At 38.4% G+C, this 27,224-nt stretch overlaps 1 protein-coding gene across 2 annotated transcripts in view; it reads left to right on the top strand.

Annotated features, from left to right (window-relative positions):
• Nucleotides 1-27,224, top strand: part of lrba (LPS responsive beige-like anchor protein) — a 170,940-nt gene that overhangs the window by 3,593 nt on the left and 140,123 nt on the right. For both annotated transcript variants that reach the window (XM_023957676.1, XM_023957677.1), the window contains 11 exons: nt 15,192-15,423; nt 16,340-16,440; nt 17,292-17,387; nt 18,295-18,416; nt 19,311-19,437; nt 20,060-20,179; nt 20,412-20,558; nt 23,002-23,199; nt 25,663-25,796; nt 26,350-26,458; nt 26,827-26,979. In XM_023957676.1, coding sequence (XP_023813444.1) covers nt 15,192-15,423; nt 16,340-16,440; nt 17,292-17,387; nt 18,295-18,416; nt 19,311-19,437; nt 20,060-20,179; nt 20,412-20,558; nt 23,002-23,199; nt 25,663-25,796; nt 26,350-26,458; nt 26,827-26,979 — 1,539 coding nt within the window. The remainder of the gene's footprint in view (nt 1-15,191; nt 15,424-16,339; nt 16,441-17,291; nt 17,388-18,294; nt 18,417-19,310; nt 19,438-20,059; nt 20,180-20,411; nt 20,559-23,001; nt 23,200-25,662; nt 25,797-26,349; nt 26,459-26,826; nt 26,980-27,224) is intronic.

Here is a 27,224-nt window from a genome sequence, read left to right as displayed (position 1 = left end):
TTACAAAAGTCACATATGGAACGCACCCCCAGACGAACGATGCAAAAGAAAAAAAACGAGTAACTTATTCTCTGAGAAATATGGTACTTTTTTGTGCTTTTTTTAAAGCATTCATTCACTTTATATTAGCTCTTATTTTGATAAGAAAGAAAACAGTAGTTGCTCATTACTCCACACCAGTAAACGTCTGTCATTTCTGGTTACGAAAAAAAATCTGTTATCAAAGGAGTTTGATTTCTTTTAAGCAAAACCAAATTGAGTCATATCGAGCATATTGGCGTAAACAGATTTTGCGTTAAACTCCTTTCTGGCTGTCTTACCAGGCTGCTGGCAGAATGATGCTTGTTGGGTCAGAAAGGATGTCTGTTTTGTCAGCAGCTCACGTTTGATGTGATATTTATAGCCTTTCTTAGGTGGATTTTGTCAGATAAAGTGTTTCTGTCTACAAAGCACTTTGATTTGCTTGCTTGAGGCAGATGAGTGAATGGATTTTTAGCTTTGCAAAATCAGGAAAGAGGCCAATAAAAGTGGGTTTATTTATTAATTTTTTTTTAAATTAGGGGAATCGTACAGATGCTGTATAAATGAAGGATTGACATGGTCCACTTCATTTTAAGAAAAGTTTCTGATCCCAGCTTTGCTGTTGTTCGGAGGGCTACCCCCCTTTTTTTTCTAGGGTAATCACAATTATTTCAGGGCTTCAAAAAGATGAGACTATACATTTGATAATGATTACCACTCTGCACGCTTTGATTCCTCCCCACATCCTCAGCTCATCCTTCCATTAGTTGATAACATCATTTATCCCAGATGTTAGAGAATTCTCTTTTGGAGCATCACTTCTGAGATTTTCTTGCTGCCTTATGCTCCAATAATTTCAACGCGGTTGCTGATAGACGTTTTGTTTTTGGTCCCAGGTATCTCAATTACTTTTGAGACACGGGCTAAAATGGTGAAAAAAGAACCTGGATTCATATTTGCTGGCCTTTTTTTTTTTTTCTCAGCAAGAGTTGAGAATTGACTAAAGGTAGTACTTTTTCTGCTTTGCAGTTAAGGAATCTTAAAACCAATATTGACTGTATTAGAGAACTGGACCGAGTGAGTGTGGTATCACCCGCAGAAAATGACTTACTTTCAGCACCAGTGAAATAAAATCCACTCGGTTACCATTTTTTTGTGATACACACACCAAGCATGTTGGAGCCAGATGGTGTCAATAAGCAGTGATTAGTCTGAGCCAGTTTCTATGGCAACCACACTCGCCAATCAGGAGTGAACTTGTTGGAAGTCCACACCCTTACAACTTGAAAGCGGGTTGAAGAGAATCTGTCAAACGCTTTGAATGTTTGATATAAGACCACATCTTCTTATTGAGGCAGCTGATTGGCCAGTTTATAAATTCCACTACAGAAAAAAATTAGAATGGTTATTATGACAGATATGACTGAGTTATAGCTGTTTATTTCTCAGTATAAGTCTATGGGATTTTGGCTTTTTGGAGTCAGTGGGTACTTCCTGTTTAGAATGCGTTTCTAAATAGTCCAGTTTTCTTATGCTATGTACACACCGGACATTCGACGCACTTTCAAGAACAGGTTAAATGTGCATTCTTGAATGTGCGTTCACCACTGGACGAGCAGGGAGGGGCTTCATCTTTTTCTTTTAATATGGTTTATTGGCGCGTATCAGCCATGTATAGTTGGAAAAGGTTTTGTGCGAAATGTCAAAGTGGTGCAAATCTTGCAGGCTTTTTTCTTTTACAGCTTAATTCTGATGTATGAAAGACTTGGTGTCATATAATTCCGGTCGGGCACAAACCGCTATCACTAATTTCTCCTCCATTATCAATTTTCAAATGGTTAACACTTTTGTGAATTACAAGAGACGCACGCCATCCATATGTCACTACCAAATCCAACTCCCTGATTGGTCAAAGTTTGATCTGGTTTGACTTGATACACATGTTCAATGGCCGAATGTTTTTTACAGAGATCCTGAAAATGGGCGTAGAAACTTGCCAAGCTACACATCAAAGCAAGAGTTTTAAACGCAGAAATCCAAACTGTGCATATGTTTACATAGAATTTTTATTGGTTATTTGAACACATGTTGCCGAGGGCAGTGTGAACATAGCTTTATACAGTCAATGATCTAAACCTACTGGTTTATTTAGCAGTTCTTAGCTTAATCTTTATACATGTTTAGCATAAGAAAGCACCCCACCCCACATGTCTGTTTCCAAAGCTCAGCCACACCTAACACCACCTTCAATAGAGTAACTGAATCACCTTTGTATGCCTATGATCTCAGTCAATTAGTGAAGTGAGCTTTCTGCTGTGTGAAGACTTGATTGTGAAACAGCTGTCTTACCTTTTTTTTTTATAGTTTTTGAACCTTAAAAAAAGGTTTTTATAATAAAACGGAGTGTCATCAGCAAACATTATGTTTTAATCTTCCACATGATCATTCATTGTTTTCACAAATATTTCCAAATCTTAAGATATTTAAACAAACGGGGAAAGAAAAAGCAGTAAAGCCAAGTTTTCTCTGGCTTCCTGTTGTATGTGAAGTCCAATGGTCACTGATAGTTCAGCCCCACGCTAACTTTACAGGGGGAGGGTGGGGAATGTGCATTTCTTCATTACTTGTGGGTAAATGTTTGACTACCTTCAGAAATCCCCAGTTCCCGCCAAAGTTTCGGTGAAGGCAGGTCGTCTGCAGATGATTTGTGCGAGTCCCTGTGCTGTCATCGGCCGCGTACAGTATTGACAGGAAGCGGCTTCGTTTCATGTGCGCCGTCTGGTTAACCCAGAGAACAGGAGTGAGAAGGCGCTGCAGTTTGCTGCGGCGGTTCTTGGTTGAGCTGCGTTGGATGTCTCCGCCTGACTGTGAAGCTTTGCTTGAAGGCAGCTTGAAGCGGCGGATAAAGAGCAGACGGTGTTGTAATTCGGGCCGGCGTTAAATCAGGACTCGTCACTTCATGGTTACACATAAACACGTTGGAACAATCCTGTCGGCCTCTGACGAATTACACTTTGGTTAGCCAAACGTGAAATTCATTACAGCAGTTAATAATCGGGCCCAAGCTTGACTTACTGCCCCACTGTTGAGAAGTGAGTTTGTGGTGCAGAATACAACTTGGAGCAAAAATGATGAGTTTGTGCAGAGCCCACGGGGTTAGATCAGGACACATCTATGAACATTCAGCTGCTCTAAAAGCCTTAAAACGTGCAGAATGTGTTCATTTATAGTTGATTACTTCTAATGCTTGCTTTACTTCTTCACCAACCACAGGAACTAGAGATTAATAGACTCTCCGAAATTACAAGTTTCAGTGTCCTATCGAATAAACTAATATTTATCTAAAACTTAATCCAACCCAAATCTGACTACCCATTTTTATTTTATTTTAGGCCTCTCTTTATATTGACTAAATACATTTATTTTTTACTTCATTGCATTTTTAATGTTGTGAACCTGCTTTATTTTCTTTTTAAGGGAATTGTATGAAATGATTTTATAATTTTTTTCACTTACCGTATTTTCCGGACTATAAGTCGCTCTGGAGTATAAGTCGCACCAGCCCAAAAATGCATTATAAAGTAGAAAAAAAACACAGATAAGTCGCACTGGACTATAAGTCGCATTTTGACGGGAAATTCATTTGACAAAATCTGAGACCAAGAACTTCCACAACCTTATATGACACAATCATTGCAGACTGTTTATCTCATAATTTCACAGTAATTCTTTCTCATACTTATTTATTTATTCCTTTCATGAAGCATCATTGACCAACTAATACTCTGTTTTCATCCTGTATTTGTAGAATGTAGTCATTTTTATTGCATTTCAGAATCTATGAAATCATTGGAAAATAGAATATTATGTTGTTAGCCTTCAAGATCTTACTGTAAAAAAAGGTTTGCTGATTCTCTGAGTCACTTAACATACTCTTAACACTTAACACACCTCATACATCAAATTGACCCAGGAGTTCATAAGAACATATGTTCCTCACAAATGAACATAACAGGAGGGTTACCAATGTATTTATTTCAATTTAGTTCTAATATAAGTCGCTGCGGAGTATAAGTCGCACCCCTTGGCAAACTATGAAAAAAAGGGCGACTTATAGTCCGGAAAATACAGTAATTTTAATCAGGTCTTTATTTTAATATGCTATTTAAAGAAAAAAAGAGGCGAAAATCAGGATTTTGCTCTTTTTGCATGTCTTTGGTCTTTGATGGGTGAAGGAGAAGAATGCCCCTCAGTTTCACATGATCTGATACTAGTGTTTTTCCTTCTGGCATGGTTTTGTCCCATTTTGGTGATAAACGTCCTTAAATAGGAAAGCAAAATGTTCACCGTAATCTGCCTCATCTGCAGTTCCACCTTTTCATCCTTTTCCTGTCGCTGAAAGCAGCCTGGAGCGTGTTGTCTAAACAAGCGTGTGTTCATAGTCCTAAGTGCATGAGTTGTTCTACTCTCGGCCTGAGGCCTAAGTGCTTGTAGTTTTATTTATTTGTTTTGTAGGTGACTTTTGCATTTCCCCGAGCAAGAGAAAAACCCATATCAATGAAGGGCCGTTATATCATGTTTGCCTTTATTTATTCCTTATTTACGGAGTTGAAGTCAGCTCAGTATGCAACTACAAGGTGACCGTGCAGGTTTGACCTGTCAGCTTTGAGCGTTGCCATGTACGTGGTTGTTGGAGGCTGGCAGGGACGTCTGGTTTCCGCTTACCTTTTTGACGACATCACAAAGCCCCGCCCCCCTAGCAGATCACATCTGCCTCTTTGTTGTGCTGATAAACAGGTTTTATATTTAAATGATCTTTCTGCTGACACACTGTAAACCTAAAGCAGCTTTCAAATTTAGAAATTGCTGAATAAAAGAGTTTAGGATGAATCATTTTGCAGCGTTTGGGTTCTTCGATATGGAATGTGTGTGTTATTTTTTATTTAAATTGTTTATGAATGGTGGGATCTTGAAGAGCACAGCACAGATTATTGACTCAGAGCAGAAATGTTTGGCATCTTTCTTTGCACAGCTGTGAGAAAAGCTTTTCCCTCATCAACTTAGAAATATAGTGTCTCTTAAGTGTCTTAACTGTCTTTTACTAGACCTCAATCGTGGGCTGTTAAAAATGTTATATTTTTGTTGTGATGTGTATTTCAGAATTTCCATAAATAGGAAAATTGGGCTTTACTGTCCATAAAATATCCTTTATCTTTTTACCATTACGTTTAAATGCTTTAAAAAAGTAATTTTGGACTAGATGTTTTGCATATAGTTTGTTTCTCTTGGATTTTCAGCAGAAATTGATAAAGTTGATTTTGAACATGTTTATCAAGAAACCGTCCTGAAGGTGTTTCCGAGCTGTTAACGTGCAGGTTTTGGGTCAATGCTAGAAGCCTGTCAGTGGCTTGAGTGATGCACGGCGAGCGAGTGTGAACGCCGCTAGATAGCTGCTGCCACTGACAAGATAAAGGAGAGGCGAAAGTCCTTTCCCTCCCGATGCCATGGCAGAAAGAAAAACATGTTTTTGTGGCATTTTTCTGATGATGGAGGACATATATATATATATCAAGACAATTGAGTTAAAAATAGTATTTCTGAAAATGTCTTTATTCAGATAGTTTTGAATCAGGTGCGGACAAAATAATACTGTTTGAAATAGATTGTATTTTGAATGTAAAGAATGTGGGTCGACTACAAGCTCCCTGCTCTGCTCCATTCTGTTGCATCAATTGTAGACAACTAGAACCATGTACAGGGAAGAAAATAAGTATTTGATCCTTTGCTAATTTTTGTTGGTTTGCCCACTTGGAGAGAAACGGACCGCCTGTCATTCTAATGGTAGGTTGATTTGAACAGTGAGAGATGGAAAACCAAGAAATCGACTTTAGAGAATGTGTACATTTATTTGTTTCATTAAAAGTATTAGATCCCTCCTGTCCGAAAGACTCAGTACTTTGTGGCAAAACATTTATTAGTAAGCACAAAGGTCAGAAGTTTCTTGTAGTTGATGTGTCTTCATTCATTGAAATCCTGAAGAGTTCATGGCTGTTGCTTGGCAACTCTGAGCTTCAGCTCTCTCCATGCATTTTCTATAGGATTGGAGAATGGATGGGCCACTCAATGACCTTGATATGCTTCTTCTTCCTTGGCTGCGCTAACTGTGTTTTGGGTCATCATCCTGTTGAAAAAAACCCACCCACCACCCATTTTAACCCATAAGAACCCATGCCGACACCAATGTATCAGAAAAATATCAGATGGTTTCTGTGGTCCATTTGGTTTGTGGTAAAATACACATAATTTGTTGTCACCTTAACCCCCAGCTTTTTGCCGTAGGTTTTGCAGCGCAGTTCAGTCCTGTGCACAGGCAAGTTTTTGTCATTTTTGCTAAAAACGGCATAAACATAAATAAGAGGCCTCTGGGGACGCCTTTAAAGACGATTGTAGTAGGCCTTAAAGAGAGTTGATCTAACTTTTAAGAGATTTACCTGATGAACTTTTGTTTGTCTGTGCAGTTTACACCCCAAGTGTTTGGATTCACCAAGATGTTTAAGAAGCTTGCTTGTTGTAGAAGTTTGTCTGTAGCTAAGATATGGCTACAGGTTCACATGTAATTTGTTTTAGGGTCCTATCATGACTTTAGACCACGGATTAGCTGTTGGTGTGTGGAACAGGAGCTGCAGCCGTGCAGCAGTTAAAGGAGCTGTGGTCTCTCTTAAGGGTGGGTTTTGTTGACCCGAGTTTTTATAGATTGTCGGAGAAAGCCACAGAGCGAAGCACAAACTACAGGAAGCCAGTTAGAGTGGAAAGAATTATGGCATCTAGATGCACTTCAGATTGCAGCTTCCTTTTCTTGAACTTCCAAATTTTCAAGTTCATATTTAGCTACTGTCTACATTTTGTGTAAATCAGATTAGGGTCTTTAAGCAAAACTTTTGTCTTTTAAAATTGTCAAACCATTTGAAAAGCATTATTTCTGTTTTAAATGTGTCACTGACTTGAAGCTGCAGTATAACACAAATTGTCTGTTTTCTCCAAGAACTTGGAAAAAAAAACCCCACACAAGCATAGATATATTACAAAGCCAACAAACCTATTTATTTCATTTCCCAGCAGCTGCTTTACAGACCAGGTGAAAATACGGTTTTTAATTTCTATTTGAAATCTTAGCTTTTACCAATTTCCTGTCTTACTTGAAATCCTTTTAGTTGCTGAAAGTTGGCCTGAAAAATGAGGAAAACCGCCCTGAGACTTAGATTCCGATGTCTAATGAGGGTCATTTCCGGACAAGCCTTTTCCTTTGTTGACAGTTGCAGCCAAACCCTTAGCTCAAGCTTGATCTTCAGTCAATGCAGTAAGCCCTTAGGTGATGCATATACTTAAGGAAGAACGTTCAAATTGCAATAAAAAGAGGAAAATTGGAAGCATTATTCAAGCAGGGTGCTGGAAAAGCCAGTCTTGCAGTTTGTGACGAGTTCTCCAACTGGTACTCTGTAAAAACGAGGCTGTCCCTGATTTTCAAAGTGACTTCTCCATAATTGAATTCCACCAATGAAAATGAAATGTCATACCACATTCTTGCCAGTTGCTCATTGATGGCTGCAGTGTTTCTTGTTTTGTTGATGCTGTGTCAGACTTCATATCCGTGGTGTCAACGGGGACTTTCATGGAGGCCAAACAAACCAAACGGCTTTCACCTGAAACACAATTTTATGTCAAAAAACAAACTTTTGTTTTAAGTGTGTCTCACATACATTTATATTTTATGATTTAAATGTTAAATTGTAGCTATAAAACATATCAATGATTGTCAAACAGCAGTATTAATTACAAGAAAAGTTAAAACCTGAACAAAACTATATACCTTTCATATATTAACAACAACTGCTTGAGCCAAAAACAATAGACAGGTTTGTGTATATAAATATCTCGTATTTGATGTCATTTTTTTAAAGGAAAACCAGCTTTTCTTAAGAACAAAAGCAAGTCATGTCACTGTTTTACAGATATTTTTAGAATTCAAGTTGTTAAAATATCTCTCCTTCTTTCTCATCTCTCAACAAAAGCTGTTTTCTACAGGGTTCACAGCATTGTCACAGTTGTCACAGTCTGCCATGTTAAGAATCTGTCTCTTACTTTGCTTCATTTACTCCAGGATTTGGTTTTTCCTTTTAAGAATCATAGGACGTTTAGATTGTAGCTTATTTTATTTGTTTTAAACAAACACATTCTATAGTTTGATTTGGGGAAAAAAAGCCAAATGTTTTCAGTTATTTCAAGCTCCTCTTTTCAGAATCAGAATCAGAAAGCCTTTATTGTCATTGTTACACAAGAAACTTGTGACAACGAGATTACCGGAAAAATGCTTGTGTTTGACTTTGATGACCAACTTACAATAATAGTATAATTAACCAACAAAAGGCAAACTCTGATTCTTGTGTTTTAGATCTGCTTGTGTTTATAGTCTGCAAGTTGTGTAAAGCTACGTTCACACCGCCCTCTGCAATGCGTGTTCAAGTGGCCCCTTCCAATGAAAAGTCTGTAAAAGTTTCAGGCCTCTGCATTCAGAACTGTCGTGTTCATGCGCAGCTACGCACATGTTTGTTTTCTCTCTCTAGGTGCAAAACGCGTGGCCATTGAACATTAAACCAGGTTAAACTTTGGCCAATCAGGGACTCTGTTTTGAAGTGACGTAAGGACGACGTCCCATTAAAGTCACGGAAGTGCCAATCGTTTCAAAATTGATCATGAAGGGCAAAAAGAATAGTTGCGGTTTGTTCCCAGCCAGAATTATGTGACACCAAGTCTTTCATATATGGGAATAGAGGTGTGAAAGGAAAAGCCTGAAGCAAGATTTGAGAGATTCCACATTTCACACCAAGCCTCTTCCAACTGTAGATGGTAAACAACAGAAAAAGAAAAGGGAGAAGGCCTTCCCTGCTTGTCCAGTGTGAACACTGCAGGCTAAATTTAAGAAGCCGTGTCACATGTCTGGTGTGTCCATAGCTTCATGGCTTTCTTCTGACTTTGTTTGCCCAAAAGACCACTCAGTGTATGTTAGTGTGCTGACTGGAAAAATGTGTAAGCCCTCTGCACGTCTGCAAGGACTCTGCCCTAAACCTTGGGAGTCCTCTGCTTTTACCTACTGATGTTTGTTTCATTTAGAAAGTTGGAGGACTTTGTTCCTGTTTACGAAAGGGTGGAAACATTAACCTGTTCACCTCAAGTCAGCATTTAATGTCCGCATTTTAATAAATAGCCAGAGTTGGTCAAATAAAGAAGCTTTGTCTACATTGTTATGTATAACATAATGAAGACTTTTGCACAAACCTGTATCTTTTTGAACATTATTACTAAGAACCACATAAAGCGCTGCAGATCAATGTTCTCTGTCACATAAATAAGAGATAAACTGCAACAGTACGTTTTCACCACTTGAGGCAGTTTCAGCTCATCGGCGTGTTGGACGTACAAGTGTCTATGAGGAGAGTCGGATGAAAAAGATGCTGTCATATCACGACTCCCGTTCAGATCACTGCGATTGATGTTTAAGTTTGGATCAAAGTGTGTGTGTGTGTGTGTGTGTGTGGGTGGTGGTGGGGGATATGGGCAAATAAATGAAACAGCATTGGGTTGGATGGCACTTTTAAAATGGAGCCACTTGAGAGCAAAAGTAGGCCACTGGTGTGTGCTGAAAGTATGGCCACTCTGACGACTGTCGGTTTGACGGTTTGAGGATTTTGTCGCTGTAATTTACATTTAAAAAGCTTTGAAAGCCACAGTCAAATGAAGTTGCTATTAAAGGTGGCATTTCACCAATCCCCTTGTAGAGGACAAGCTGAACCTAACCTTTAAATCATCAGATCTTATTACACAGGGCTAATTTATCTGATAAGGTGTATATATGCCAGAAATAATTATTTATGTAGCTGGCATTGAGTTGTTTCCCATCCCCAACACATACTATTTGATAAATGTAGTGTTCTATCAGTTTGCACCATTTTACCTCTCAAAACAAACTGGATTGCGCTAATGTTGAGTATTTAGAGAATCATTAGAACGGGAGGCTTGCAGCATAAACACATTTTTTTGCCCTGCAGCATATAACTGTTCTCCTCTTTTATCTGAGCAATTTCTTTCCCCTTTGATACAAAATGACCATCATTTGCTGCTTTCTGCCATCATCACCATCATTTCACTGTCAGTAATATTTCTGAGGACACTTTTGTGTCCTTCAGATATCAAATAACTGTTTTTTTCTCTCCAGTAAATTAGTTTCATTTTTTGTATTCTTTTTATTTGACTTGTACAGCAGAGGATCAGACGGATGAAAGCTCCATTTCTTCGACTGATTTTTTTTTTTTGTACAAGCAGGATTATGGTACAAGTCACAGCAGCAAAAAAAATGTAATTGACAAAATACGGTAACAAGAATCCACATTTCATTTCATGTGCATGCTTCTTTACCATAACCACATTTAGCTTCATGAAACATAGGGAAAATTTAGTATATTAGCGCAACATATGAGCATTTATTACGATAAATATAGCATAAAGAACACGTTAACAAGTCAACAAAACTCTTTAAACACTTCAAGTCACTAAACCCGTTAAATTCTTCATCCTTTGTGTTGCTTAGGAAAATTCTGAAAACCTTGGCATAAGACTGAGTGGTTCTTCTTCTGCATCGTTATCAGTAGAAAATACTAATACACACACACACACGCCTACAGCGCCCTCTAGTGGTTGTTGCTATTTATTTAAAAAAAAAACACATTTAACCCTTGTGCTATCCTAGGCACTTTAACATTGGGAGTTGGGTCATCTAGACCCACTAGACAGTGCTCTGAACCTTTTTTCTGCAATGATTTGAGATCTTAACTGGTGTCCATAGATTACATGATATCTTTCCACCTTTATCCACCTTTGTCATGGTAGGGAAAACACGTCAATGTAAGTGTGGGGTCATCTAAAATAGCACAAGGGTTAAGTCACACCTGGGTATAAGTCGCACCCCAAGCCAAACTATGCAAAAAAAAAAAATTGCAACTTGTACTCTTAAAACTACTGTAATATAAGCACAAGGTGTATATTTGTATGAAGCCCCTTCTATATTCGTGGCAGAACTTTGTTTATTCATTTTTTAGAAATTTGATAGTGTACTGCCTTCGCATTTCAGACAAAATGGTGAGGGAGAGTGAATGGTGGATGTTTAAAGGGTGGATGGGGGTCACACGGGTAAGAAAGACGATGGAAGATAAATTGAGGGCTTACGGGAAATGGAAAAAAAATAAAATTCTACTAAATTTTCTCATGGTTTATCGTTTTTGTTGATAAATATTAACCAAAACTCTAATATTTAGTTCTTGACCTTGTTTGGTTTCATCTCCCTTTATAGTAATTTACCGGTACTCTCTAAAATTGTGGCAAACATGAAAATTCCTGTTTGAAAACACAAATTTCATTTTTAGCTCTTGACTTTAGGTCTAATTTGAAAAAAAAAATACAAGAGCGGCATCTATTTAGGTGTTTAATCAGGCATTTTATATGCCTTGTTTACGTTTCTCTGCTGTTGATGTGCCAATGTATATTCTGCAGTTGAACACTATTGTTCAAATTCCCTGACCAACTTTGATTCTTAGTGTTTTGGCATGCAATTCATTCGGGCCATCCTCCGGTGTTTTCTCCATGGAGACCAGAGGAGCCTGTTTGTTCTTTGTGTTCCAGCCCAATGGCTGCTTGCTTGTTCAGCCATGATTAATTCAGGCAGACCTCTGGAGAGAACAGCCAGGCAGGGTTACCCAGCCGGGGATCTGGTGTCTAGCAGCCATAAAGTCACTGACATTTATCAAAGTTATCGGCACACGTGGCTCGTTTGCTCCTGTGAAGGCTGTGATTTTGGCAACTTTTTGCCCATTCTCGAGATAGTTTTGCACATGATTAAAATATGGAAAGAATTTAATTGGGATTCTTGAGGGCATTTAACAGTGGTCACGTTACATGTAATTACTCGGTTTATCCTAAACTCGCACACATTCCTTTTTTTTTTTTTTTAGCAGTAAGTGACAAATTGGGTCCAAAATTAGCCCCATTATCCTGGGATGTGTGCCAGGTGTGTGTCACTGCAGTGTGACATTTGTGCCATCCTCTTATTAGCCCCATCTGTGTCATTCCTCGGTCAGCTGAACCTGACGGATAGATGAATCGTGCGCCGTGTCAGGCTCATAAATCAGCTAATGTTGGAAAATGGCACCTGGCATTTGGTGATGACAGCAATGGCTGCAGTTGGAAGAGTTTCTTCTCTAAAATACTTATGGAATGGTCAGAAACCGGCATACAGGATGAGAGTCTAGCTTTTGTCTGAAACAAAAGATGCTTTTACCTGATCAATTATCTTTACCTGTTAGCCTTTACATTAAAAAAAATCGTTATTAAGAACGATATCTAGCTTTTTAAAGTGCAAATCTATTAAAATAGATTCAAAAGTGCGTCCGAAGATGCAATATCTACATCTAAAATTCCTCATTTTTAGGCTGGTATGCTCAGCTTTTGTTGAGAATAGCTCAAAATCTCAAAAGAAATCGAAATGTGCCATGTCAAAGCCTTTTCCAAATGCTTTCAAAAAGGTATTGACATAACACAGGATGATTGTGGTGAGAGCTGCTTAACACACCCGTCTCAAATTGTCACAGAACGCTGAAATGGGGTCAAACATGATGACTGTAAAGGTCAAAATGTGTGATTCACACCATATTCATCAAAAAGATGCAGTGAACTCTCAGGTTTCACAGGGATGATTCATTCTTTCCTTTGAAGAACCTATTATCTTTAAGGTAACAGGTGCTTTATTTAAAAGAAAAAGGTCAAATCATCCTATGTTAAAGCTTTCTGAGCATTAATATGTACGTTATTTAAGTTATGAAGACTTTCACACAGCAGCCTAGGATCTTCTTTCATTGGTTAACATTTTGTGGCAGCTTTTGTTATTTGGTTTACTCTTTTGAGGTGATAGAGATTATTTATTTGAATTTTATTCTGGTCTTTTTCAGCAGACTCCTGACCAGTTGAGTTTGTAAGAAGTTTAGTGGCAAAAATCCTTCTTAAAGAGTTTTCTTTCTTAAAATGTCTTTTGGAGGTAGAAACACCAGCATATCAGAGTTAATGTCTGTTTGGGCTGAAAGGTTGTACAGATGTCTTGACATTTTTTCTGGTACTTGTAGAAGTCCTGAATGTAAAATGGTCTGTTTTTCTGTTTCTTGCAAGAGGGATTGGGCATCATTTTAAAGTTCTTGCTCCCTTCTCTATTTCTCAACAGGGAGGGGAAGGGTGGCGGGGTTGCTCCGCCCAATAGTCCTCAGAGGCAAATTTCTAATGAGCTACTGCTGCTCTGCAGAGACTTTGTCATAAAAAACGATACAGGTTTTTGGCCAAAAGAAACCCATACCTAAGCATAATTAAAAGACCTCTGGGAATGCTTTTAAAATAGATCAAAAGATGATGGAGTGGAACTTTAATACCGCCCCTTGAATGATATCTCTTTTAATATGGATTTTAGAAAATATTTGTTTTTCATAATTACACACCAGGTTATCTTAGAATCTTTGGCTTTATTTTTCTGCGTTAACTCCTTTCAAAGGACCGTCTCCTAGACCAACCAACTCAAATTCAATAAAATACTAAACACAACATATTAATTAACAGTTGCAATAAAGTTTAAGCATTACTTTATATTTTAGTCAATGTTAGGATGTCTGCTGCTGAACATCCCCCAAATCAATTGTTCTGTGTTAACGGACCCACTTACATTAACTTAATGATCTCTTTCTGTAACAAAATTTAGGATGAAATAAATTTTTTTTATTTTTTTAGATTCCATATCAAGGCAGTTTGGGTTTTTTTTAAATATGCGACTAAATAACCAACTGTTGCAGGAAGCATCATTAACAGGGAAAGTAAATGTGACTTTTTCTCCATAAGATCATGAACTCCTTGTTTTTCTATGCTATTATTCTTCATTCCTTTAATTGATACAAATCTTCATTAAACTATTTTGGCTCCAAGATTTACTTTAATTTGACATTAAGGCAAAAACACAAGTGAATCTTTTTTTTTTCCACATAGCAGGAGATGCATTCAGGTGTCAAGGGGTTAAGGTCAGCTTATTTTGCTAAGATAATGACAGTTTGAAATGTCATGAGGAAAAAAATGAAACAAAAAGGTCATTTTGTGAATGTGGTTGAGAAATAATACCATATATTGCAGACAAATCTACTTCAGGTTTTATTAACATTATTTTACTCAACTGCCTGATTTCATTGTATTTTATTGGCTTGAAAGTGCTCGCATGATTCTGCTGATAGAAAAATATTTGACAGTTTTCACTGAAGGCTGTGCAGCCTGGAGGAGAGTTTGGGTTTTATTATCTGGATGTGAAGTGGAGCAGCTGTGTTTTCATAAGAATGCATGACACAAGAATAACTACATGTTCTTTGAAGTGGGGTTAAATGCAAGATAGATTAGCTGTGTGATTAGTTATTATTTTAACACTAGCATATCTGGCTAGTTGTATTCACTCTTTTGCACCAACAAATTTTGTTTATTTTATTATCATTTTTTGTTGATATTTTAATTGCAGTCACCTTTATTCTAGTTTTGAACTGGACAATATCATTTTTTTTTTATAGAATTTGTCCCAAAGTCAACATCTATAGTGATGTTATAATGTTTTGATATGTAGTGCTAAAAATCACTGCATTATTATTAAGTAGAAAAACAAAAGTATAAACATGGTTTAAATAATAAGGTACATTTAAATATCAAAGCTATAAGCTTTATGCTGAAGCTTTGCTGAGTCGTACCTCAGGCTGTGTCACATGTGGTTAGCATTCCAAGACCACTCACAGCGACAAAAGACCTCTAATTTTTCCTTCTTACTTTTGTTGTCTGTCAGGATGTCTCGTTTAGTTTGGTTGATGTGACTGCTTAGATTTAGTGTTTTGGTCGTATCACAGTGTTAAAGGTCATCTGCACACAAGGCTGTTTGTGTGACAAACCTACAGACTGCAAAAAGCGCTGAATGCACCGGATGCTCAGTTTTGTTTCATTTTGTTATCATGCTTTCTAAGTCCTAACCATGTACCTTTTTTTTTTTTGCACATGCTCTCCAGCTGGTGGGCGGTCAGTTCGACCTTGAGATGAACTTCATCATTCAAGAACCAGAGAGCATCGTGTGCCTGGTGGAGCTGTTGGACAAATGCGAGCCCACCTGTCAGGCTGAGATATGGAGCATCTTCACCGCCATCCTCAAGAAAAGTGTCCGTAACCTGCAGGCGTGCACTGAAGTGGGTCTTATTCAGCAGGTGCTCCAGCGCATCTCCACCACTGACAGCATGATAGCAGGTACCGCTTCTTGAAGGCCTAATTTACCTACATTTAGGCAAGAGGGAAAAGTCCCAAAAAAGACAACATCCACTGCGTATTCATTAAAATACCAAATGTACCAATATGATGCTCATGACATCACAGCTTCTCTATTAAACATTTGACCTCTGTGTGGAGGCAAAGAAAGTTTTAAAGAAAAAGCCCATCCAAGTCAATGTGAAATATTGTAATCATTTCAACAATTCTTTTGTGCGTATTGAGACTTTATTGTTCGGTCTTCCTGTGCCACGCTGCTCTGTAACGGGCGCCGTTGCAGCCCTCCCTCAAGTGTCAGGGTAGTGTGCTGCACATCTGCAGATTGGTAGAAATTAAGCTTCAGCTCAGTGAACTTTTTCCTGCTAGAACAGCGCTGGCCCCAAGCCTTTGTGCAGTGAGGCAAAGGCATACAGCCCCAACACTTACTGGCTCATTTAAGGAAACTGCTACTTTTTTGTGTCTCGATGGAATAAATATAATTTATTTTTCTTGTTTGGTATAAATGTATAAAAGGTATAATTTTTTTTAATGTCAAATGGAACTCATGATGAATAATTAAAGTGGGGTAAATGTATGCATGTGTCAGATATTACATTTGATTCACGCTTAAACATCTGTCCCATTACTGCTCATCAGTATTTGACAACATCTGGCACTGAAGCCAGCTCTCCCAGAGTGCTCCAACTGTTTCAAGTCTTCCGTTTAGGATTGAGCCTACTTTTATTTTGAAATTATTTACTTAATTTATTGTTTTTACTATTATAATAAGACCTTTGTCATTATTATGTTTTGTAATCATGGGAAAATACACAAATAAAGATGTTCTTCTGTGTCCAGCCTGCCGTGTTAAATCCATGTTTTTGCCGCTAACCTTTGCCCTCTGCTGTGCGTCTTGCAGACCTGCTGGTGGACATGCTGGGTGTTCTTGCCAGCTACAGCATCACAGTGAAAGAGCTGAAGCTTTTCTTCAGCAAGCTGCAAGGGGAGAAAGGCCAGTGGGTGAGTTGGAGTCATAATGTGGTGATACGTCTTGGCCGACCCGCACGGGGAAGGTTCCAGCATCTCACGCACGGACCGTTCCAAACCCCACAGGCAGCGCCCTCCTAACACAACCGCACACTCGGGACAAATCCATTTGTAGGCAGAGGAATACATTTCCAGTATAGTATGCAGAAGATCACAATGTGGCTTTTCTCAAATCCTTCATTTAGATGCTAACTACAAAGTTTAATGTCATCAATAATTTTGAAAGAAGTTTGAATTTTAAAATAAAAAAAAAAAACTAGAATAAAAGGTTGTGTTTGAATTCCTTCACTACTCACTACTTGGTGCACTATAGTGCGTTGACCATTTTTAAGGGGTATCTGAATCTACAATTCCAAAAATATAGTGCCCTGAAAACAACCCAGAAGTCTAGTGTGCATCCACGCTCACTAGATTGGCAAATATAGACCACAATGCATTGCCCTTGAATAAGTTTCCGTTTGATAAAAATGTCTTTTAATTGTTTTTTTTGTTTTTTTGCAGCCAAGTTTTCATTATCAGAATGCAGTTGATTTAAAAACAAAGTCTTAGTAAAATGTTCATATTTTGGGAAATCTGTGATGTCATATTTAACGTTTAATAGTTTTTTTTTAGTAGTCATTAGCTTAAAGTCATGGCTTTAAGCTAACCAAGCTGCTCTGTACAGGTGAAAGTGTTCAGCCAGTTAATATTAGTTTTTACAAATGCCAGACTTAAAAAATAAAAACCTTTATGAAAAATGAAAATTTGCGAAAGCAGACAGCACACAACATAAGAACAGAAAGATGTTCAGATATTTCATTTTTTTTCCTTCCCCCCCCCCCCAGCCATGTCATGCAGTGAAGCTTCTGTCAGTGCTGAAGTACATGGCTCTCAGGAACGGTCCCGACTCGTTCTTCAGCTTTCCAGGGAAAAATGCTGCTGTGAGTGCCTTTCACAATACTACAGCTTCCTTTCTCCTACGCTGGTTGGTTAGTTGATTGGATTCCTGGCCACGATGGTCTGTCTTTGTTACTCAGTTAATCAGTTCGGTTATCGCGGTTTTGGAGGTAAGTGGCTTTTCTTTTATGAATTTGCACTTTTAGAGAAGTACCAATGTAGACATTTAAGAGTTGAATCAAAAATAACCCAGTGAAATTCCATAATCATGTGCAGAAAACCTCTTTTCTCAAGATGGTTTTTACTTGAGATTTAGTGCCTTTACTTCAGCATAAAAGTTTGATGCTTTTCTCCACTTTCAACAGTTTGAGTACTTTTGTTTTTGATTTTAATCACACCTTCAATGCATTGTTTTGCTCACACATGCAGGGTTACGGCATGCTCTGACTGTTGCAAAGCTTTTTCCTTTTCCTGCCACAAGATAAAATGTGGTTTGAAGATACGGTTGTCTCAAGATAACACAACAATAGAAGTTGGTACACACAGTCATTTCTTCTTCAAACTATGATTCAATACTTCCAGATTTTGCAGTTTTTGAGATTTAGCTGTCACACATGTGCATTACAGCTAAATTGAATGGTAGCTTATTATAACCTCAAATGAGATTTTCATGTGAGCACTGCAGGAAATGGTTCTTCTCTGTGTGAATAGCTATGTCCCGCTGTTGCATCAGGTCAGATCTTTCAGATTTTGTTTGTGTTGTTGTTTATTTTAGGATGGTGCAACCTTCAGCCTCAAAGGTGTTTATTTGGGGGTCACCGAATGCCTTCCGTGTGTTTTGGTGTTGAACTTTGAAATCAATGTTCTTATGAGATTTTTGCAAAAGATTAATAACAAAACATAAAAAAACCCTCACTGTGACGCTGATGCATGTTTTTATTGTTCTGACAGGCAATAGCTCTGCCCCCCATAGCAAAATGGCCATATCAGAATGGATTTACATTTCACACGTGGCTGCGAATGGATCCTCTGAACAACATCAATGTGGACAAAGACAAGCCTTACCTTTACTGGTGGGTACTGTGGGACCAAACTCGATGTTAAAACTGGATTTAAAGAATTTAAGCATCAAATTTCTTTTAGACTGAAATGTTTGATTTACTATTTGCCACTGTGCTTGCATTAGACTTGAGCGACGCACATACATGCCGTGTGTAACACGGTAAATGCAGGTTCTTAAACGAGCATTTAGCCCATGCTGTTCACACTGGACAAGCAGCAAGGGGGTTCCATATTTTTCTTTTTCTACTGTTTACTAGTACATGTGCGCCACCTACAGTTGGAAGGGAGGCTTGATGGGAAATGCCGAAGCGGTGCAAATCTCGCATATCTTGCTCCAGAATTTTCCTTTCACAGCTCTATTCCGATATGTGAAAAACTTAAAATCATATAACTAACTGCAATTAGTCTTTTCTCCTCCAAGATACATTTTCGAATGGTTGGCACTTCTTCCAATTGTTCTTACCAAATCTGAGTCTCTGACTGGTCAATGTTCGACTTGGTTTAATTTTCAATGCACGTTCAGTGGCCATGTGTTCTGTATGCAGAGCCTGAAAACAGTCAGAGAAACTTGCATAGCGACGCTTGGACACCTGAGTTTTTAACGCAGAAGCACGAAACGCATAAGGATAGATTTTTCATTGGAAGTAGATGCTTATGTGCGTTGCTGAGGATGGTGTGAATCTAACTTCTGACGTCACATTCTGTTTCACTTTGGGATTTCCAAAAGCAGGAAAATTTCAACCAAAAAAAAAAAAGATTTAATTTAGAGTTTTTTAGTGAAACTTAAAAAAACAAATCATTTTTCTTAGTGCCCGTTAGATCTTTTCTTCATTTTGATAACAAAATGAAGAAAACTTGGCAAAACAAATCGTTGACATTATGTATGTATTTTTTCCTCTTTGCAGCTTCCGCACCAATAAAGGCCTGGGGTATTCAGCACACTTTGTAGGCGGCTGTTTGATAGTGACGTCGCTAAAATCAAAGGGCAAAGGGTTCCAGCACTGTGTGAAGTACGACTTTAAGCCACAGAAGGTAAGAAAAGGAACCAAAACAGGCTTCTGTTACCCAGAGCACATAAAAAGATGAATGATGCAGAAATGTCCACGGCAAACCCATTCCTTTAAACATCCACTCTTGTGGCTCACAGAAAAAAAATAAAGAAAACAAGAGTGAACTGTCACATCTTCACTGACTCTGGGGGAAAAAAGCTACGAATGAGGACAACGAGGGAATGAGATTGTTCTTTACTTTCCCCAGTCTGTGTACTCAGAGGACCATGCATTTAAAAGAGATTTGATGCCTTTGAATGATTGAAAGACTTCCTTTTTCTTTTCTTGAGCACAAAGGCACCACAATGTGCCAGCAAAGCAAATTTGTTTGATTTAACACGTCAACTCAAATTCTTTGATTTACTTATCTTTTTTTTTTTTTTAAGTAACTCTAGTAACATTTTATTTTTCTTCTACTTGGAAACTAAAGAGCACCAAAGCTTAAGTAGGTGAGATCTGTCCTTAGGGGACTTGGTCCAGAAATATGGCGGATGTAGGCTAATTGAATAGATGCAAAGATTACACAGCATACTGATCTTACTTGATAGTTTGATGTGTGTGGGAGATAAGTACATGATTGTTTTTTTTTTTTGTCCTTGCTCTAGTGGTACATGGTGACTGTAGTTCACGTCTACAACCGCTGGAAAAACAGTGAAATTAGCTGCTATGTGAACGGAGAACTGGCTTCCTTTGGGGATATTCCCTGGTTTGTCAACACCAGTGATGTAAGTGGCAACAATTTAAGAACAGTCTGCTCTGTTGGCATGAAGACATTTAAAACACACTTGAAAAGGAAAGAAGTTATTAAATGTGTGACTTTATCGTTTTGGCAGAAATATCAGTATACGATTGTTTAAATTACGTTTTCGGTTTATATATTTTTACTACAAGTATAAATGCATCTATACTCTATTTTAGATTCCTTCACCATTCATTTTCCCCCTCTTCATCCTGCAGACATTTGACAAGTGTTTCCTGGGATCATCAGAGACGGCGGACGTGAACCGTGTGTTCTGTGGACAGATGGGGGCAGTTTACCTGTTTGCAGAAGCTCTCAGCGCCGCTCAGATTTTGGCTATCTATCAGCTGGGTCCGGGCTACCAGGTTGGAAAGGACAATTACATAAACTAGAAATAAAATACTGTAGTAGTAAATAATTAAATAAAATCTCATTTAGCTTGCATTAAAATATGATGTAAAATAAAAGACCGGTAGTAAAAATAACAGGGCGAATTGTAGTATTTTTTTCTTTTGTCCAAAAGTTTTGTAATTATTTGCAAACTTTTTCAGCAAACACTGTTGTTGCTCAGCCACTAAACAGGGACTCCACAGTTCTGGTTGTTCCTGCCTCTAAACTGTTTTTACCTATAAACAAAACCTGTGTTTTCTGAAAGCACAGCTCTCACGACTTGTCCTTGAAAGAAGCCTGTTATAGAAATCCTATTTTTGTTAGCTTTGGTAAACCAAAGGAGTCAAAGCCAGAATTCCATATAATTAACAAGAAAAATGTTGCTTATTTAGGCTAATGTGCTTTAATTACAAACTTTTTACACTATAACTTATTGATTTTTGTGATCAAGCTCAAATAAATTCTGTGATTATCATTTAGAAGTATTTACATTCAGACTTTTATCGGAAAAAGTCCTTTGACAAAGACTTGAACTCTTATGAATCTGCAGTCAAACTTGCTGGACTCAATCAGCAACACATGGCAACCAAATAAGACAATGTCACAAATGTGACTCTGCACTCTTTGCTGTCTTTGGCAAGGATGTGGAGTATTTCTAAGATGACTGCTTAGTGCTGAGTCGAGACATTTTGGTACACCTCTAGTGGACTTCTCAACAGTTCAAGAAGATGACATCTTTGGTAAAAGAAGCGTCACCTAATCTATTTAACTTATCTATTAAAACTATTTATGTTTCCTATTTTATGCGCATATGACGAGCAAAGTAGATACAAAAAATGTATGAATAAAGAACAAAAGCACAGAAAAAGAGGCCTTGAATGGTGATTCCAGAACATTTTAAAGCACAGTAAGGGAAATCAAAAACAATAAACTGTACATTACTTTTTCAAGATAAATGCCAGGGGGGTTCTAAAAGTAAAAATCAACAAAAAAAGAAGAGTAAAATTATGTTAATCGATAAAAGCTATCTAATCTTTACTGTAAAGGGCGAAGAAAGATGGTAGGTTTAAACTTCTCTATTTGTATTGAATTAAATAAAGTGTAAATAAACAATTTGGATTTTTGTCGCTGAATTTAGCTTTATTAATATATTTTGTTAATAAAGTCAGAAGACATTTTTCATAAAATTGTGAAAATAAGCTATATTTTCATAATCGGTAAACCCAAACTGACTGGTTTTCCATGTCAAGAGGAAATGGATACATTTGAGTCATTATAAGAGTTGCCTGTTTGCTTCAAACTAATTTAGTATGCTTGTGAAGCCGATCTGCCAACAGTTCATAATATAACTAACACTTTATTAACTTAGCCTCTTTTGTCATTGATTTAGGATTAAAGCACATTTCTGACTCAACAGGAGGTTCAGGTGTCTTGTGGTTTTGTGCAGAATGAGCAGCAGAAGAAGGATTTCCAGGCTAAAGCAGTGGGCTGTTTCAGCGAAGAGAGAACTTGGCTGAAAGGCAGAGCTGTCAGCGTACTAGTCAATCTGTGCTCAAGCCCTTCCTGTTGACCATCATGTCCATGTAGTGACTGACAGAGCAGACAACAAACACAAGCAGCTGTAACGGGTGACTCAAAGGGTGGGAGGACCTCTCCCTCAGGAAAAGAGCTTTCATATTCTGACGGATCTTGGGTTTGAGTTGATGCACCTCATTTTTGAATGACCCTATTCAGATAGTTCAAGTCGACCTAACTGATTGTAGACTGAGTTATCCTAATCGTGCCATTCTGTCCAAATGTTTTGGGTACATATAAACACATTTCATGGGCTTTATTGACACTTTGCTGCACAATTTGTTGAGAAACCAAAGGGTTACGTTGTAAAGAGTCTCATTTTCTTGGCAAGGAAAAACCTCAAGCAAGCTGTAAAAGAAGCTTTGCAGTGATGAGTTGTGCAGATGAACTACTGTCTCCGGGGTGTTTTATAGCCAGACTCAGAGTGAAAACAAAGCAAGATAAATGGCACTTTTTTTCTGATGCAGTAAAAACTGTTTTAGCCTGTAAGAACTTATTTAAGTGAAAAAAAAAGTGTTTGGTACTTCATGTGAAGGCAAAGTCAACAAAAACAAATCTGAAATCCTGATGTGTAAAATCCAGAGGATTTTCCTCACTTAGACTAATGAGTTCTGTTTGGAATTGTGGCAAAGCTAATGCAGCAGCCATTCTGATGGTTACAAGCCGGAAAACAAAATTGTCAGATTTTATTTCCTGTTCATATTTAAAAATTACTGTTGAAATGCAATTGAAAGGCATTCATTAGAAGTGATTTAACACTCATTGTTGGACGTATGCTTGGGAGGATGTGGAAGTATCTCTTAAGAACAGATCTGCTCATTTCTTCTCTGTCTTATTGCGCAGGGCACGTTCAAGCACCGGGCCGAGAGCGACTTGCTGTTTGCGGAGCATCACAAGACTCTTCTGTATGACGGCAAGCTGTCCTCTAGCATTGCTTTCACATACAACCCGCGCGCCACAGATGCTCAACTCTGCCTCGAGTCCTCCCCCAAGGACAATGCCTCCATTTTTGTGCACTCACCCCACGCACTGATGCTGCAGGTAATTATATACCCACAGCCGAGTGTTCGGCTTCAATGTCACACGAGAGCCGGTCCCTTCTGAAGGCGAGAAGATTGACATTGTTTCACTTTAAGCTGAAATACTATGCTGCTCCTAAATTAAACTGATGTCAACACGGATTCATTCTCTACTTACTAATTTTAACTTTTTGGATTCAAAGTCTCTTTGTTTTTGGATGGACTTTACTGAAATGTTACAGAGAGTAACAGTGAGATTTATTTTTGCTGTCTGTATTATTTTTCTTGGTTTTATTTTTGTCACAGCATCTGAGGTTGCTTCATAAACATAACTGCAAAAATACAAATTGCACACTTTACCACAACATTGTAAAAATCCTGCAACAATTTGCTGAGACCCGAGCTAATATTTGAACTAACCCTCTACACACCTAGCCCAGAGGGCTAGTTAAGCAGAATTGACTACTATGGTAATATAACCCAAAATGTCCACACATGTTGCCAGATTTTAAAGACTCACTCCAATGAAAATCATGTTTTTGGGTTTTAACTTGTTCTTGTGGCATTTTTTTCTATGATTAAGGACCTATATAAAGAAAATTCAGCTTAAAATTGCATTTCAGAATATTTCTTTATTCAAATAATGAATCAGGAGCAGGTGAAAAAATGCAGTTTTAATAATCGTGTAGCTGTGATGTAGACATAACACCGACAAGCCACTACCTCTCCGCTCTGCTCCATTCGGATGCATCCACTTGCAGACAAATAAACCAATTTACATCTTTGTTTTCCCTGTCTGAGCTGACACCTGGCTCAAAACTGTGCGGCTGGATAGCTCCAGTATTGCTCTCCATTTTAGTTGCAGTTGTAATGTTAGGTTGGGGTGGTAGGGGCTTTAAGCTAGCTGATTTAAAGGCATGGTGGAGAGGGCGGCCCGGTGCAGCGGTAGGGCGGTCGACCCATGATCGTAAGATCGCAGGTTCGATAACCGCCTTGCACGCCCATGAGTTGGGCAAGACACTGAACCCCACCTTGCCTCTGGTGGCAGGTTGGCGTCAGTGTTCGGCAGTGGAGCCGCCATCAGTGTGTGAATGTGTGAATGAGACTGTGACTGTAAAGCGCTTTGGGCCTTGTAGGTAGAAAAGCGCGATATAAGTATACCATACTATATTTACCATTTAAACAGATGGATGTTGGGAAGCAGGAGCAGGCTTTCTCCACGACAAACGTCTCACTACACAAGTTTCATAATCATAGTAAAAAGACCACTGGGAACACTTTTAAAATGGATCAAAAGATGATTGGAGTGGGACTTTAAGAGGTTTAAGGAATGTAGCTTCAATAATGGCGTCCTGTGTTCTTTTTTTTTTTTTTAACATCTTTTATGTTTAGCTGGTAGTTTTCTTTGTCCATTCAAAAAAAAAAAAAAAAAAAAACTGGGATTGTTCCCATACCATGCCAACACCTCCACTGGTAAAGCCATCACATTATTTCTGCGGTTACAAAGTTCTTTCTTTTCTCATGCAAAATGAAAGTCCAACTCTGATCAGCTTTTCATCTATTTTCAATGCATCCTGTGTTTTTTTTAAATTATGATAGTACCATTTACAGCCAAAATCAAAAAATCTGTCTGGTTTTTGAGGACATAGTTTCTGCAGAGCGGCAGCAGTTCATTAGAATTTCACCTCTGAGTGGTGGGCAGGACTGTTGCCCCTCCCCATTCGGGAGCTTGTAGCCCTCACAGTGTATTTTCTGTTTAATCTTTTTCAAATAAAATTTGTCTGTTCCCAATTCACAATGATTTGAATAAATCAATTTTCTTTATATATGTCCTCCATCATCAGAATAATGCTGCATTGAAACGCCAAAAACACAATTTTAATAGGTTTGGGTCTTTAAAAGTACCTGGGAATTAGTCTATTTTTTTAAACTGTGCACTTATTCAATATCTTTTCAGTTCTTTCTTTGGTCAGAAATGAATCAAATGATTTATTACAAAGAAGTGAACCATGAGCTAGATGTTGATATACAAAACTATACCATACTTCATAGCTTTAACATCCAGGAACAATACGTCACATATTTAAATGTTTCCGTCCTCTCTTTTCTCAGTCCTTTTCATTCAAGATGAAAAATTCTCTGTTTTCTTTGTGGTTGAGGCTTTTTGCAGCCTCCCAAATATACAATATACTCCCTCTACCACATAGATGCCCCCTCCATGTGAAATATGAATGAACTTGACCTATATTTGCAGCTTTGCTATGCTCAGAAGTGCCATTCTAATAAAGATGGAAATGTTTTTCAGTCATTTTGTGGGTGTCGCAATATACAACCCACACAGCAGTTCCCTCAACAGACTACCCAAGAATGTCACAACTTCTGCAGAGCTGATTTGTTGCACATCGCCGGATAAACATCTGCGCGACTTGTACAAATACTGAGGTCGTTTTGTGTTGAAGCTCAGCCCCTCTGTGTGTTTCTCCAGGACGTGAAGGCTGTGGTGACTCACTCAGTCCAGAGCGGCATTCACTCCATCGGTGGCGTGCAGGTCCTCTTCCCTTTGTTTGCACAGCTGGATTACCGCCAGCCTTCCAGCCAGGAACTGGACACCTCTGTTTGGTAATGCCTTATGATATGCGAGTGCACAAAGCAAGCAGCAGGCTGGAGGATTTCTGCATTGTGCTTTTGTCAATAAACAATTGCATACGAAAAACAGTTTGACTTCATCTAATTAAAAAAAAAAAAAGGGTTTGTTTTGACATCTGCCAGTCCTCACAAATGTGGAATCACTTGGAGATGATATTTTTGACACCAAAATCAGTTTGAAATAATTTTAAAGCTTTACACATTTTTTTTGAATACTGTGTTTACAGAGATGAGCAGAGTTATGGTTGTCCAAATTAAAAACTATAGCAATATCCTGAAATCAAATTGTCACTTTGGAGTGACTCCCATCAGTCGCAGTGTGGTGGTATTTGCTTCCCTGAAGGGGATGCCGGCTAGAAGGTGTTTGTGCAGCACAATGAGGACACGACATTCCCATTCTATCACACTTCATAAAGGCTATACCCTTGACAGTCAGGCCTTTGTCAGCAGCTTACATGGATTATTGTCTCTGCCTAACTTGCTTCCTGTCTCTTGTTCTGTCCCCGTTTGAACGTGTGCTGGATAGCTGGACTTTGCTCTCCTTCATGATGGAGCTCCTGAAGAACTCAGTGGCTATGCAAGAGCAGGTTTTAGCCTGCAAAGGCTTCCTGGTCATTGGCTACACGCTGGAGAGGGTGAGACGAACACAAACCAACACAGCTGGCTGACATGTACACAACAGATCACTATTGTCAGACCAGCAGGTGCACTAATGACCCTTACTCAGAAAGGAGGCTAATGGGGATTTGGTTTTGCTGCAGACACACACAGCAGCACTTTATACCAGCCAGTTTCCTTCCCCTGGCTGTTTTTGGAGGTCACAGCTGGCTTGCATGCTTGTTAGGCAGAGAATGTTTTTCGGAAGGTTGTTTATGTGCTTCACCTTCTCACTCTGCATCTCGTACCCCTTTAGGCTGTCTTTATTTATGGAATTGATAAATCTCTAGCTGTGGCCAGTTATTTAATTTTTTTTAAACTGTTCTCTTCCCCCTCTGTGCTCCAGTCTTCCAAGGTGCATGTGACGCGACCCGTCCTGGACATCGTTCTGGCCTTTTCAAGATATCTCAGCAACTTGCAGAATGGCATCTTGCTACTCAAGCAGTTGTGTGATAACATCCTGTTCAACCCTGCCATCTGGATTCACGCGCCTGCCAAGGTCATTAAATGGATTTAGTTGCTCCTGTGTTTTGTTAAAGTTTTATTTGTATTTTTTTCAGAAAAAAAGACAAATTTGTGTAGTTTAAAGGGAGGTTTAGGAAGGAAATGTGATTTTAAACTATCCTGGTATCCAACTAAAGTTGAAGTTTTCTGCATTCGTGCAGCTTTTTGAGCATTTTCTTGAAGGCAGTTTTTGCTCATGCATGAAATCATGATTTCACTAATGGAAAAGTTTCTAAGCTT

This window comes from Oryzias latipes, chromosome 1 (assembly GCF_002234675.1).
Source record: "Oryzias latipes chromosome 1, ASM223467v1".
NCBI classification, from domain to species: Eukaryota; Metazoa; Chordata; class Actinopteri; order Beloniformes; family Adrianichthyidae; genus Oryzias; species Oryzias latipes.
This window is presented reverse-complemented; position numbering and strand designations above follow the sequence as displayed.